Below are 17,084 nucleotides of genomic sequence, written 5' to 3'. Positions count from 1 at the left end.
AGTACTTCAATGATAAATAGAACTTAACATGTCTTTAAGGATACAACATATTCTTTGAAAATATCAAGAGAGATAACTCTTAAGAACTTTTAATTAAAATAACAATTTTTATAAGCTTCAAAAAGTCCCTAAAGGGGTCAAAATGGTGACCCACGGCTAGTGAATTTTAGATTGCCCGTTTGTTGTTTAATTCAAATCACGAAAGAGTTTGGAAATCGGAAGCGAGATAAAAATGTTATGGATAAAAGACTGTTTCTTATCTTGGCCCTTAAAAATCCCTAATGCCTTTCAGGATTCATTCCAAAATCCTTTCCTCTGTGTGGCATGGTATAGACATATTTCGGGTTAAATATCACAAGAATTGTTTGAGAAGTTTTTGAGAAAACGTAGCAGGTGTTTTGAATTCTTTAACATTGAAACTCTCATAGGGAAATATTCAAAGATTGATAGAACCGGAAGTACTTAATATATATCAATTAAACTTGGCACACATGTTTGCTTTATCCATTGTAATGAGATGACCTAACAGGGTTTCTGAAATGTCAAGAGAGACAACTCTTATGGATTTTTTTTCAAAGTGGCATATTTTAAACTTTAAAAACTCCCTTAAGGGGTCAAAATAGGGACCCACGGCTAGTAATTTTTAAATTGTCCTTTTGATGTTAAACTCAAATCACGAAAGAGTTTGGAAATCGGAAGCCAAATAAAAGAATTAGGGATAAAATACTGATTTTTACTTTGGCCCCTACAGATACCTAATCCCTCTCAGGATTTATTTCAAATTCCTTTCCTCTGTGCAGCATGGTATAGGCATATCTCTTGTAAAATATCACAAGGATTGCTTGAGAGGCTTTTGAGAAAACGTAGCAGGTGTTTTGAATTCTTTAACATTGAAACTCTCATAGGGAAATTCAAAAGATTCATAGAACCGGAAGTACTCAATATATTTCGATGAAACTTGGCAAACATGTTTAGTATATCACTATTAATAATCTCAACGACCTTGAAATCTTTTTGAAATTTGTTTGCAGTTTTTTAAACTGACACCCCCCTTTTTAAAATCTGGGGACCTTAATATCTCGAAAACGACAGGAGCTGCAAGTTCAAGCTCGTAATGACTATTGTAGCTCAAAGTGTAATAAATCTAAATCTGAAGTTTCGTTATTCTGTGATAAAAATTGTCAAAGATATCGGGTCCCAATAAAAAACGCTTTTTATCCTTGTAGAAACCGGAAGTAAAAGATCCGGAAGTCCAAAAGCTTATTTGCATTACACCGTAATTTTATCTACACGAATCTTATAAAGCTTTATCCTTATATTTTACCGTTTTCTTGAAAACGCTGACAGAAATCTGTCGAGAATAAAAAGAATAATAATAATAATAAAAAAACACAATAACAATAGGTCTTTCCGATGAAAGTCGAAAAGCCCTAATAATAATAATGATTGGTTTTATATAGCGCTTTTTCCAGTGTATGCTGCTTTACAATACATTATTACCCAGGCAGACCTTATATCAATCTAGAACTTTCTCAGCTTCCTGGGAAGCATACAGTGCAAGCTGCCGTTACAGGCGCTATAGCACTGACATTCTAACAATATCTTTCACTGTGTATAGCCAGGTACCCCTTTTACATTTGGGTGGAGTGAGGAAATTCATGTAAAGTGCCCTTCCCAAGGACACAACGTCGGCCCTGCCGCGGCCAGGACTCGAACCCACGATCTTTCAGCCGAGAGTCTGACAGCCTAACCACTAGGCCACCGATACCAAATCCGACAAACTTGATTTTTGACAACCATTTTCTTAAATGTTGGCCATTTTGAAACATTTGAAAATTGAATGAAAAGAAATACTGATGCTAGAAATAAACTGTGTACCCTCAATTGACCACAGAACCCAAATGACGTAGAGATTTTTAGCACTTTAAATATTTTGGTATATGGCATTCATTTTGAAAATTTTCTTTTTTTGATGCTGGAAATGGACTCTGGGTCATCAAATTACCCTAAAAATAGAATTTGGTTGAAATCTGACAACCTCGATTTTTTTTTATGTTTGTGGCCGCTAATTTGAATTGGCAGCCATTTTGAAAATTTGGAAAGTTGATTGCACCCCTCCTCATGACCCCCTATCAGCTCACAAAGTTTGAAGTGGATCTGTCAGAGCACTTTCATAAAATCATAAAAACTTTCATAAAATCATGTGGACAAATTTCTCACTAATTCCTGCTATATGGAGAATGGTGGCCATCAGATTGCCAGTCAACCTTTCATTAGTTAAGTCTGCACCAATCCCTTATTCCTGATCCTCAGAGGTAGTGAACTTGTTTAAATAGTAAGCCCTATTTTCCCTAGTCAAATCCTTTAATATATATTGTTATATGAAGGTATACCTCTGTTTTTCCCTCCCTGAGGCCCCTGGCTTGTGGAGACACCAATGCCAGCTCAAACTTGACTTTCTTGTCCAGTTCTGCTGACATTGCATCTGCCTCGTTCACCATTGGCAGCATCTGAATGACATCCTCCTGCAGGATTAGGTCCTCTGAAATAAAGTTCATTGGTATCAACTGACTTCAAAGCACTTAAAGTCATTTAAAAGTCAAGTATTTAAAATAAATAATGGTGTCATAAAACAACCAGCAAACTAAATATTGTCATTTCAAACTCTACTGGTTATATACTGTAGACAGCCTTCAAACTCTACTGATTATATACTGTAGACAGCCTTCAAACTCTACTGATTATATACTGTAGACAGCCTTCAAACTCTACTGACTACATACACCGTAGACAGCCTTCAAACTCTACTGACTATATACTGTAGACAGCCTTCAAACTCTACTGACTATATACTGTAGACAGCCTTCAAACTCTACTGACTATATACTGTAGACAGCCTTCAAACTCTACTGACTATATACTGTAAGACAGCCTTCAAACTCTACTGACTATATACTGTAGACAGCCTTCAAACTCTACTGATTATATACTGTAGACAGCCTTCAAACTCTACTGATTATATATTGTAGACAGCCTTCAAACTCTACTGACTATATATACTGTAGACAGCCTTCAAACTCTACTGATTATATACTGTAGACAGCCTTCAAACTCTACTGACTATATATACTGTAGACAGCCTTCAAACTCTACTGACTATATATACTGTACACAGCCTTCAAACTCTACTGACTATATACTGTAGACAGCCTTCAAACTCTACTGGTTATATACTGTAGACAGCCTTCAAACTCTACTGACTATATACTGTAGACAGCCTTCAAACTCTACTGACTATATACTGTAGACAGCCTTCAAACTCTACTGACTATATACTGTAAGACAGCCTTCAAACTCTACTGACTATATACTGTAGACAGCCTTCAAACTCTACTGATTATATACTGTAGACAGCCTTCAAACTCTACTGATTATATACTGTAGACAGCCTTCAAACTCTACTGATTATATATTGTAGACAGCCTTCAAACTCTACTGACTATATATACTGTAGACAGCCTTCAAACTCTACTGGTTATATACTGTAGACAGCCTTCAAACTCTACTGACTATATACTGTAGACAGCCTTCAAACTCTACTGATTATATACTGTAGACAGCCTTCAAACTCTACTGACTACATACACTGTAGACAGCCTTCAAACTCTACTGACTATATACTGTAGACAGCCTTCAAACTCTACTGACTATATACTGTAAGACAGCCTTCAAACTCTACTGACTATATATACTGTAGACAGCCTTCAAACTCTACTGATTATATACTGTAGACAGCCTTCAAACTCTACTGACTATATATACTGTAGACAGCCTTCAAACTCTACTGACTATATACTGTAGACAGCCTTCAAACTCTACTGGTTATATACTGTAGACAGCCTTCAAACTCTACTGACTATATACTGTAGACAGCCTTCAAACTCTACTGATTATATACTGTAGACAGCCTTCAAACTCTACTGACTACATACACTGTAGACAGCCTTCAAACTCTGCTGACTATATACTGTAGACAGCCTTCAAACTCTACTGATTATATACTGTAGACAGCCTTCAAACTCTACTGACTATATACTGTAGACAGCCTTCAAACTCTACTGACTATATACTGTAGACAGCCTTCAAACTCTACTGATTATATACTGTAGACAGCCTTCAAACTCTACTGACTATATACTGTAAGACAGCCTTCAAACTCTACTGACTATATACTGTAGACAGCCTTCAAACTCTACTGATTATATACTGTAGACAGCCTTCAAACTCTACTGATTATATATTGTAGACAGCCTTCAAACTCTACTGACTATATATACTGTAGACAGCCTTCAAACTCTACTGATTATATACTGTAGACAGCCTTCAAACTCTACTGACTATATATACTGTAGACAGCCTTCAAACTCTACTGACTATATATACTGTAGACAGCCTTCAAACTTTACTGACTATATACTGTAGACAGCCTTCAAACTCTACTGGTTATATACTGTAGACAGCCTTCAAACTCTACTGACTATATATACTGTAGACAGCCTTCAAACTCTACTGATTATATACTGTAGACAGCCTTCAAACTCTACTGACTATATACTGTAGACAGCCTTTAAACTCTACTGATTATATACTGTAGACAGCCTTCAAACTCTACTGATTATATACTGTAGACAGCCTTCAAACTCTACTGATTATATATTGTAGACAGCCTTCAAACTCTACTGACTATATATACTGTAGACAGCCTTCAAACTCTACTGATTATATACTGTAGACAGCCTTCAAACTCTACTGATTATATACTGTAGACAGCCTTCAAACTCTACTGATTATATACTGTAGACATCCTTCAAACTCTACTGATTATATATTGTAGACAGCCTTCAAACTCTACTGACTATATATACTGTAGACAGCCTTCAAACTCTACTGATTATATACTGTAGACAGCCTTCAAACTCTACTGACTATATATACTGTAGACAGCCTTCAAACTCTACTGACTATATACTGTAGACAGCCTTCAAACTCTACTGACTATATATACTGTAGACAGCCTTCAAACTCTACTGACTATATATACTGTAGACAGCCTTCAAACTCTACTGATTATATACTGTAGACAGCCTTCAAACTCTACTGACTATATATACTGTAGACAGCCTTCAAACTCTACTGACTATATACTGTAGACAGCCTTCAAACTCTACTGACTATATACACTGTAGACAGCCTTCAAACTCTACTGACTATATACTGTAGACAGCCTTCAAACTCTACTGACTATATACTGTAGACAGCCTTCAAACTCTACTGATTATATACTGTAGACAGCCTTCAAACTCTACTGACTATATACACTGTAGACAGCCTTCAAACTCTACTGACTATATATACTGTAGACTTATAATCACTGTAGCTAGTTTAATTTATGCTGAGAATGAATATAAAATGCATTTAACATAAAATGGATACACAAGAAACTGCAAGAATAACCTGAAGTGAATGCAGTATAGAGTATAGAAAAATCAAAATTAATACATGTATACTATTCTAGGTACTTTTTAAATATTCTACAAGTCAAATGATATTCATTTATAATTGCAAAATTAAATTGTCACTAGAAACTAAGCCTACCCTCTGATTTTCCAGCTTTGTCCATGAAGCCTGCCTTTTTGGCAATTTCCTCCTGAGCTGTGCCATAGGTGGGTGTTTCCGTCACTTTTCCCTCCTTGGCATTCTTGGCCTCATCTTGAGGATGATGGAAAACGTATAGGTGATTCGGACCAAACAGCACTCTGTAGAGAAATGCAAAATAGAACTAACCTGCTAAAGTTCACAAGAATCATATTAAAATCCCTGAATTCTGTGTTATAAAACTCTATTGCAGCACAAAGAAATGCTATTCCAATCAAGTAGAAAGTTTACAAGAATCATATTAAAATCCCTGAATTCTGTGTTATAAAACTCTATTGCAGCACAAAGAAATGCTATTCCAATCCTGTAGAAAGTTTACCTGTCATTGTGATGAATTTCCGTTTCCTTGGTGATTTTTGCTCCATTCACTAGAATTTTGCCATCTTTAGATTTGATTTTCACTATTCCCCCTTTGTTGGTTACAACACCGTGTTGTTTCTGAATACTGAAATTCAGAGGTAGACTTCCTAAGTGTGACGGTCATAAAATGCTAATGTTTAAACATAAACAACATTTGGTTCATAAACAGAACTTTATGTGCCATTTCCAAGTGTGTATCTTCAATCCTGAGCAAATGAAATCACTTTTATGACTAGAGAGTTGAATATTAAGTGTGTCTAAATTATATGAAATTATAGGTTCATTGCACATGTGTATTTTACTATTTTTAATAAGAAACAAGAAGTCCATGAGCCTTAAGTCATACAAATACCACACAAACAAAAAATACAAAAAAAAAAAAAAAAAAAAAACACCAAAAAACCTCTAGGTGTTTCTTTTTCTCTTGGTGAACTTGGACCACCTTTTCTTTCCAATCAAAAGTTTAATCGATCACTACTGACTAGAAGCCATGGATAAAAATTTTGGCAGAGATCTCCAATGCTTATAATAACTATGCACCCAGTTAAATGTTTTAAAGGAATATACAAGAATTTTTTTTTAAAAGAATTCATGTATTTGTAATACACAACCAATTTACCTCCACCCTATGACCCCAACCCCTGAATTCCTGGGCCATGAATTTCACAAATTTGGAAAAGCCCTTCATGTGCATAAAGTACCTACTCTGTGTGTTACATGTTCTGGAAGATTTTAAAAATTTATTGCATTTTCACTGTATGACTAATTAGAACCCGTAATCCAGCTAGAACCATGAATTCACATTTTACATTTTTGGTGGAGGCCAGTTTCATGCATATCATAAATACATGTGTGTACCCAGTTTATCTGCTAGATGTTCAGGTGTAAAGAACAAGTTACTTAAAGATTGCAGTTTTTGTTAAGTTGTTGTGACCTCATCCTTGAGGCCACATTTGGCAGATTCCATAAAATTCAGTTGTTCTTCCCCTTTACCCATAGATGTTCTGTACAAAAACTGGTTTAGAAGTAAAAATAATCAAAAGTTTAAAAACACTCAATTATCAATAAACCTAGACTAGACATGTAGTATAAAGTGAAGTCGATTTCCAGTGGTAGGTATCCAAATGTATATTCAACATGAGTGTCAAATTAAAATTAAACAGAAAATTAAAACCATACTGCAGTGGATATATTTGGTAGAGAAATGCTGCAGTGGGTGGATTTGGTGGAGAAATGCTGCAGTGGGTGGATTTGGTGGAGAAATGCTGCAGTGGGTGTATTTGGTGGAGAAATGCTGCAGTGAAGATATTTGGTGGAAATGTTGCAGTAAGTGTATTTGATTTAAATACTGTGTGCTATATATTTTGATACTAACCTCAGGCCACTAATGGTGATCTGAGCAGCTGGACTAGCATTTTTGTTTCCAATGTTGGATGTTCCTACAATAAAATACATCACAATGTTCATGTCTATATGTATGAATATACAGTGAAACTTTATCTTATCTAAGCATGCTAATGGTACAAGATATTGTCTTTGGATTAAACAATATTTGGAGTACAGACCTAGAGTACTTGAAACCTTTATTATAGAATATAAAGGTATGAGTATGGTTTACACAACATTTTGGATCCCACAATGTCGAGATTAGACAATTTTGACATCTCAATTCTTTCTCCTGCATTTGGTTTCCATGAATTCTTTCACACAAATATATCATATTTACTGGTAATTCACACCAACCTTCTTTGGCAAAATGAATGATCATGGCTGTTAGGGCAGGGTCCTCGTGCAGGTTCCAGAAATGGGGTATGACCTTTCTGTCCTCCTGCTTTTTGCGTTCTGCATCCATGGTGCCCTGTAAAAAATGAAAGTCTGAATATAAAACCTACACAAATAAAAACAACAACAAAAGCAGATGTTTACTTCTAAAAAACTTACAGAGCACTCTTTGGGCAATAGATATTTGTTTAACTGAAGGGTCAGGCCTCCTTCTGAACAAGGGCTTCCTCAATACTCCCAAATCACTTTATGTTATATTCAGAGAATAGTCTTTGGAAAATATAATTGTGGTTGACAAAGTCAATGAATAAGTACCGTAAAGTAATTTTTATTTATGTACAAGCTTTGCCATCACCACATTCTTGCAGAATTTTATTTATGTACAAGGTGTATATGTGGATTTTCACTTCTGAACACCTTTCCCATCCATGACTCGCAAATAAAAGTAGATGCAAATAAGAATTTGTTAACAGTACATGTATCTTTTCCACACCAAGACCTTAGAAGAAGGTCAATGGCTATCATTTTAGTCCACATTAAAACTTAGAAGGTCAATGGCTATCATTTTAGTCCACATTAAAACTTAGAAGGTCAATGGCTATCATTTTAGTCTACAGCTTGCAATGTCCAAGGTGAAGGACTCACCTTATTGACTTGTTCTTGCTCAGACTCACCTTATTGACTTGTTCTTGCTCAGACAGTCTCTCTTGCCATGTCTTCTTCATGTTCTCCATTTCCTCCTGATTTTTTCTGAGTTCTTCTTCCATGGCTCGTTTCATCTCTTCAATTTCTGACAACACAAGTCATACTCAACATTTAGGAATGTACAGACTTATACAAGTCACACTCAACGTTTAGAAATGTATACAGACTTACACAAGTCACACTCAACATTTAGAAATGTACAAACTTACACAAGTCACACTCAACGTTTAGAAATGTATACAGACTTACACAAGTCACACTCAACATTTAGAAATGTACAGACTTACACAAGTCACAATCAACATTTAGGAATGTACAGACTTATACAAGTCACACTCAACATTTAGAAATGTACAGACTTATACAAGTCACACTCAACGTTTAGAAATGTATACAGACTTACACAAGTCACACTCAACGTTTAGAAATGTAAAGACTTATACAAGTCACACTCAACATTTAGAAATGTAAAGACTTACACAAGTCACACTCAACGTTTAGAAATGTACAGACTTATTTTGGTAAGCATTTTGTTTTTACAATAATGCAAAAGTACATGTATTTCATTTTGAGCAAAACCACTGTACACATTGCAGATGACAATATTTTATGTTGTGAATGAAAAAAGAACACCATGTTATTATGTAACATGACATGTTTACAGAGATTTTCACTTCACTAATTAATTAATCTCTATTATGGATAGGCAGGACTGTGGCATGAAAAAACTATGTGTTAATGAATTTCCCCCATACTTGGTAAAATCATAGTATAGGGGTCCCTCAATACACACATATCCCCCATCATGTGTCTGGGGGTTCTTATCATAGACAGGAATTATGGGCATGGAAGAGTTATCTTCCATGAAAAGCAGTGAAAACTGATTTTAAAACTACCTTACATACGCGTATAGTCCTGTTAATTTTTTCTCTCAAATTAATTTCGGTTTGAAATACAGACTATAGGGATACACTTTCAACAATCATCATTATCTTCCTCGATTGATTGATTGAATATTGTTTAACATCCCTCTCGAGAATATTTCACTCATATGGAGACATCACCACTGCCGATGAAGGGCTGCAAAATTTAGGCCTATGCTCAGCGCTTATGGCCATTGAGCAGGGAGGGATCTTTATCATGCCACACCTGCTGTGACACGGGACCTCGGTTTTTGCGGTCTCATCCGACAAACCACCCCATTTAGTCACCTCTTACAACAAAGGAGTTTCCTTAGGACCTAACCAGAATCCCCACGGGATCCTCAACTTTGTGGTCTAAATTTACGAAAATATGATTAACAATACATGGAAATTTACTATTAAAAACCTTGTTTTCACTGCTGTTACAAACATATTTATTTGATATGACATTGACTTTCTGACATCACTTATTTCAATCATGTAATCAGTGTCCCGCCTATCCTTAATACAAACTAATTCTCTAGTTCGCATTTTCTGAAAAAAGGCAATGATTATAAATAAATGATTGACACTTGTACATGTAGAAATTGATAAACTTTAAGATTAATGCTAAAGGCAAGAAATACAGGTCCTATTACAAAGAGATAAGAAATACAGACTTACTAATTGTACACAGTACTGTTATGTTAAAGATAGATGCAATATTAAATGCAGAGAATTTTTAGGATTCAAGGTGTTTTTCATACAAGGATTTGTAGCAGAATGCAAAAGTAACCAGGATTGAAATTGTGATAAATGTAGAGGAAAATGATAAATCAAGCCAATGTAGAAATACTAATCCTCTCTTTTAATGATCTTAGAAAAAACATTTTTTTATAAATCAGATTTAATCTACACTAAAGAATATAATTTTCAAAGGGTTTACATCTTTGGCAAAAAATATTCTATTGTAATCATATTTCAGTAACTACGACAACCCATACAAGGTCCTGATACAATTACATGGTAGTGCTTTCTACTCATAAAAATGTAGCCACAGTGTTCAAAGGCTTTAACACACACTAAATATTCTACAGTAAGCAAGCACTTTACAGACACATACCCAAAGTTTAATCCTGTAAGGCAGCAATGTCTTGTTTTAAAGAATTTCACATAATTTATCAAAAAGATGTATTTGAACATACATGAACTTTCTAACGCATTTGCAAGATATATCTAAGTTTTTATGTGACTAAGCAATTGACACTAATGCCAAATAAAATTAAAATGACAGTTCTCAGACCCGTGAACATCTGTTTTGAGGTTGCCGCATTTCAATTAGAATAAAAAGTTGGTAATGCACATACATATCCCGGGAGGGGGAATCCTCATTCATTTTGAATTTCCCGTTAACTTGTATTCGGATTTTCCACTAATTTGCATTCGGAATTCTCCTGCATATTTGTGACTTCCGAATGAATCAGTTATATTCAGTTAAACGATTGTATATGTGTGTATTTATTACTAACATGTTTTTGAAGCTTGCAATACTGTATTCATCTTGAAACCATGTGGATTGATTGTCTGTATCAACAACATAAGTATTTGATATGAAGCCATAGTCATATTGCCATGGATCATATTGGTAGAAGGATATTCAGATGGTTGTGCATTTCTCAATCTCTTTGAGGGTGTAAAATCGGAGTCTCAGAAAATTTAGAAAGTTGGACATTCCCTGAAAAACTACGAAATGCGAAGGTTTCTGGTGATTATTACAAATAAAGTTGCAGTTACAATCCCGGCCATTCCATCAGATATACTCTTAAAACTGATCTTGAAATAAAATGAACAAATTGGCTTCTGAAAATGGTTTTTGTGGACAAATAGTCTAATTAATGTGTTCATGTTTTAGTTATAGAACTTTTATGCCTACAGTTTCCTTTCCAACAAATTCTGGATATAAAAATGTCTCTATTATCTATTTCATTGCTGATAAAAATGGGGAAAAAACACCTCCCTCCCTCATCTGTTTTTGAAAAAAAAAAAATTGGCCTTAGAAGCAGAGAATTAATTTTATGTGCAGGCCTTCTTATGACCTATCAATGATTATGATCTTTTAAAATCCCAATGAACAACAAGTTTTTAATTAATGAATATGCTGGTTTATACCTTGGAAAAAGAAACTAAAAAAATAAATAAATCCAAAAACATAATTAGCATTGAAGTAAATTTCAATATTCCATTTTCCCTGCAAGTGAAATCTCAATTAAATTATCTAATGCTGCAAACAAAAGCTAACAATCTCCAGAAAAGTAAAGTGAACAGTGAGCACAAGAGTTTTCTAACTTGGACAGACCTCTAAAAGAATAGTTTGGAAATAATATTACCTTCAGATGAGTCTAGAATATAACAAAGACATGTTCATAAAATGCATGCTATGGTGCTTCAAACAGAAAAATCAAATTTCGACAAATTGAAATGAATGACAAGCACAGATAATATTCAAAGTCTAAACAGGAGGCCCACAGGCCTTATGGGTCACCTGAGTACTAGTGAAAAGTATCACTACTCCCAAGGGCTATGAAAACTAGGAAAAAAAATTCCTGTTCTGAATATCGAAGTTAAATTCTAATGTTCAGCAACAGTATACATGTATTACAAAATATGTTCTTAAAACTTCAATGCCCTCAAAAGTGCATACACTGATGAAAGGCTTTACATAATATATGTGTATTATATAATATATGTGTATTAACATTAAAAGATATCACTAATCTGGACCCATCCTAGAGTCAAAACCCTGGGTTGTGAAATTCACCATTTTTGTACATCCTTTTATGGTATTCCTTAGTATGCATTTAGATTTTATACAGTATCAGCAAACTTAAATTAGGCCTTCAAATCATTATTATAATTTTGACACCACCTGAAACCAAACCCTTACCCCTAGGATCATGCAATTTACTATTTTGGTAAAGGATTACCCACTCCTTCTAAATATCCATTTACTTTCAATTTAATATCAATAGCACTAAAAAAGAAGTTAATTAAATGTTTTACACACAAACACTATAGTTTGGCCTTGCTCTGGGGGTCAAAACCCCTACCCTGGGGATCATGAAATTTACAATTTTGGTAGGGGCTTTCCTACTCTACAACATTATGCATTTTTGAAAATTGGTCAATTTTGGGCAGTTTTTGCCCCACCCCTAGGGCCCCAGGAGTCCTGAAATTTACAATTTATGTCCCCCTTGCTCAAAAGATGCTTCATACCAAATTTGAAAAGAATTGGAATGGTAGTTATCAAGAAGTTAAAAATTTTATTGTTCACACATTTCATAACTGACCATTTTGGCCCCACCTAATACCAAAACTCCTACCCCTGGGATCATCAAATTTATATTTTTGGTAAAGGACTACTTGCTCTTTCTAAATATTCATTTAGTTTCAATTTAATATCAATAACACCAAAGAAGATGTTATCTAAGTGTTTTACACATAAACACTATATAGTAAGTTTGGACCTGCCCTGGGATCAAAACCCCTATCCCGGTGATCATGAAATTTACAATTTTGGTAGAGGCCTTCCTGCTCTACATCACTATATGTATTTAGTTTTTCTCAAACATGTGTAGTTCTAGAGAAGATTTTTGAAAATTGGTCAATTTTGGGCAGTTTTTGCCCCACCCCTAGGGCCCCAGGAGTCCTGAAATTTACGTCCCCCTTGTCCCAAGGATGCTTCATACCAAATTTGAAAAGAATTGGAATGGAAGTTACCAAGAAAAAGTTAAAAATGTTCAATTGTTAATACACGACGACGGACGACAAACCAATTGCAATAGGTCCACCAGAGTTTACTCGGGGGACCTAAAAATCACTAATTTACATTATAAATTTTGTGCATGGATAATTGTGCTCTTTCCATGTATTCATATCTCTGTATACATTGTATATCCATGTATCAAACTATTGTGTACTAGATAATTCATTTCTTCTTCAAAGGTTTGTATATCTTGAAAGTTTTGAGCAAAATGATTTTATTTAAACAATTCACATTCATTTGAAGTTATTTTACACTATTATATGTATATGCGACATTAAGAATTATTGACTGTAGCAAGATATTTCTGACTACATGGTTTATCCAATGATACAATACAATAGTTGGTCCACGATACCAGACCCAGTCACCAGATACACTGTACGAAGGTCAAACAGAAATCCCACACCCCATAATTAACTTGAGACATTGGTGTGAAGCTTGAAGCACTCCATGCAAAAGATCCACATTTTTTATGCACAATGGAAGTTTATAATGAAGTATCACAAAAAAGTTAACTTTGTATAACTGAGAGCAGACACCTATATACTAGTAGTATACACATTAGCATATGATATAGGTGTGTGCAGGGAGACCTGATAATAAATGGAGAAACATGTTGTGTCTCAAGCTTCCGTTACGATGACCTTCCTTCCTGTTACTGACCTTTCCTAAGAGATACGCCTTGTAATAGATACCTTTTGCAGACTTCAGAGTTAAATACATGTACAATTTTTTAAATCACCAAACTATATCTTCAAATTTTCAGTACATATAATATCTGCATAACTGCAGAAAAGAATTGTTCCCCACAGTGAAGCTGCAACATTGTGGTATTCTGATTCATTTAGAAATAATCATTACATTATCAGTATATCTTACATGGTTGTTGAGCTATTGTGAAAATAAAATGGCTGTTATGATTTTTAAAAATTCCATAGATAAAATTCTAAGTTAAAGACATATCTTCTCATCACTATTTCACTTCAAGTTCATGCATCACAGTATGCCTTCACAGCATCAGGCTCAAACACAGACTATATTCAACCCTTACCCTGATTGGCATTACCGCCAGCAGCTGACAGCTGGTCCAGAGTGATGCCCCCTGATTTCAACATTTCCATCAGCTTGGCATTCTCCTCTCTAAGTTCACGGATCAGTTTGTCTGTAGGGCTCTCATTCACAGTGGCTGTTGTTTTTATGGCCTTGGCTCGGTCAGCTGGTTTAGAGTAAATTAGAGTCAGATGAAAAATCTTATGAGAATTTAACATTTTATTCTTGAAAATTGAAGATTTCGCACAAACTGAAATGAATTGCAAAATTGTATCATCACACATGTAAAGAAGTACACACGTTAACCACTAACTCAGGCCTGATTGAAGGTGCTTATAGGCATTATTAAAGATAAGTATCTTGACAATGAAAAACCATATCTACCCATCAAAATACAGTTCTATTGTTTACCTGCGATATCAAAATATGTTAAGCGCACACTGGGTATTGAACAAATGATATCCTCATCGTTTAAACCGGACCCTTTCTTCTAATGCACTAAGCTACATAAAGGGTGATTGACTCTCAGAGACGAAATAAATATCATACTTACCAAATCTCAGTGTAGAAAGCGTCTCATCGTAATTGATGTCAGCTGGACTGAGCGCAGCAATCTACAGTTCAGATTTAACATATGTAAGTTCATTTTCAAGGAAACAGCTGCCTTAATATAATGTACCTTATGAATTTGTATAATGGTGGAAAATCGAATATTTGGTACAATCATAAATTAGTATTGACAGTGTATGGTGTTGATCATGAATCAGTGTACTGACAATGCTCACAGAAGTACATCTAGTACAATATATCTATTTACTTTATTGAATTCTTTACCATGTGGATTATGGAATACAACAGTCTCACTGCTTAGCTTACCGAGACTGTAGTCTGACTCTGCCCCACAATACTCTATATCTTACCAAGACTGTAGTCTGACTATGCCCCACAATACTCTATATCTTACCAAGACTGTAGACTAACTATGCTCCATAATACTCAATATCTTACAAAGACTGTAGTCTGACTCTGCCCCATAATACTCTATATCTTACCAAGACTGTAGTCTAACTATGCCCCACAATACTCTATATCTTACCAAGACTGTAGTCTGACTCTGCCCCACAATACTCTATATCTTACCAAGACTGTAGTCTGACTCTGCCACACAATACTCTATATCTTACCAAGACTAGTTTAACTCTGCTCCACAATACTCAATATCTTACCGATACTGTAGTCTGACTCTGCCCCACAATACTCAATATCTTACCAAGACTGTAGTCCAACTATGCCCCACAATACTCTATATCTTACCGAAAATGTAGTCTGACTCTGCCCCACAATACTCTATATCTTACCAAGACTAGTTTAACTCTGCCACACAATACTCAATATCTTACCAAGACTGTAGTCTGACTCTGCCCCACAATACTCTATATCTTACCAAGACTGTAGTCTGACTCTGCCCCACAATACTATATATCTTACCAAGGCTGTAGTCTAACTCTGCCCCAAAATACTCAATATCTTACCAAGACTGTAGTCTGACTCTGCCCAACAATACTCTATATTTTACCAAGACTGTAGTCTGACTCTGCCCCACAATACTCAATATCTTACCAAAACTGTAGTCTGACTCTGTCCCACAATACTCTATATCTTACCAAGACTGTAGTCTAACTCAGCTCTATATCTTACGAAGACAGTCTCAGTGTTTATCTTACACAGTCTCAGTGTTTAACTTACACAGTCTCAGTGTTTATCTTACAGTCTCAGTGTTATCTTACACAGTCTTAGTGTTTATTTTACACAGTCTCAGTATTTATCTTACACAGTCTCAGTGTTTATCTTGCACAGTCTCAGTGTTTATCTTACACAGTCTTAGTGTTTATCTTACAGTCTCAGTGTTATCTTACACAGTCTTAGTGTTTATTTTACACAGTCTCAGTATTTATCTTACACAGTCTCAGTGTTTATCTTACACAGTCTCAGTGTTTATCTTACACAGTCTTAGTGTTTAACTTATCACACTATTACACTATCTCATAGAAACAATCTTAATTTATGACTTACCATGATAGTTTTACTGTTGCCACCAAGAGCATTCTGTAGTAGTTTGGTTAGGACAGAATCCCGATATGGTACTAAAACAGAAAATGAAAAAAAAATATAACATATATTGGTTACATATTTTCTAGGGCATTTTAAGCAATTATGCCAAAAAACAAACTGCTGACTGCATGGTGAATGCAAAATTTCATGCCATAAACTTATATATCAGCAAACTTTTAAATTAATCCATTTACAGTATATTCCTGTATTGCCTTACTTGGAACTTAGATAGTATACTACAATTCTAAGATATCACTGTTTGACTGAGATAGAATACTACAATTCTAAGATATCACTGTTTGACTGAGATAGAATACTACAATTCTAAGATATCACTGTTTGACTGAGATAGAATACTACAATTCTAAAATATCACTGTTTGACTGAGATAGTATAGTACAATTCTAAAATATCACTGTTTGACTGAGACAGAATACTACAATTCTAAGATATCACTGTTTGACTGAGATAGAATACTACAATTCTAAGATATCACTGTTTGACTGAGATAGTATACTACAATTCTAAGATATCACTGTTTGACTGAGATTGTATACTACAATTCTAAGATATCACTGTTTGACTGAGATAGAATACTACAATTCTAAGATTTGACTGAGATAGTATACTACAAT

General features: G+C 34.9%; 1 protein-coding gene across 2 annotated transcripts in view; it reads right to left on the bottom strand.

The window, feature by feature from the left end:
* LOC125654578 (kinesin-like protein KIF28P) overlaps window positions 1-17,084 on the bottom strand; it is a 48,033-nt gene that overhangs the window by 22,559 nt on the left and 8,390 nt on the right. For both annotated transcript variants that reach the window (XM_056144836.1, XM_056144837.1), the window contains exons 8-16: window positions 16,411-16,481; window positions 14,891-14,951; window positions 14,339-14,503; window positions 8,532-8,647; window positions 7,819-7,933; window positions 7,451-7,514; window positions 6,035-6,160; window positions 5,656-5,816; window positions 2,394-2,542 (exon numbers count right to left, since the gene is read on the bottom strand). In XM_056144836.1, the coding sequence (XP_056000811.1) occupies window positions 2,394-2,542; window positions 5,656-5,816; window positions 6,035-6,160; window positions 7,451-7,514; window positions 7,819-7,933; window positions 8,532-8,647; window positions 14,339-14,503; window positions 14,891-14,951; window positions 16,411-16,481 (1,028 nt within the window). The remainder of the gene's footprint in view (window positions 1-2,393; window positions 2,543-5,655; window positions 5,817-6,034; window positions 6,161-7,450; window positions 7,515-7,818; window positions 7,934-8,531; window positions 8,648-14,338; window positions 14,504-14,890; window positions 14,952-16,410; window positions 16,482-17,084) is intronic.

The sequence above is a fragment of the Ostrea edulis genome, chromosome 7, assembly GCF_947568905.1.
Source record: "Ostrea edulis chromosome 7, xbOstEdul1.1, whole genome shotgun sequence".
NCBI lineage: Eukaryota > Metazoa > Mollusca > Bivalvia > Ostreida > Ostreidae > Ostrea > Ostrea edulis.
Note: the sequence above shows the minus strand (reverse complement) of the source record. Positions and strands in the feature narration are given on the sequence as shown.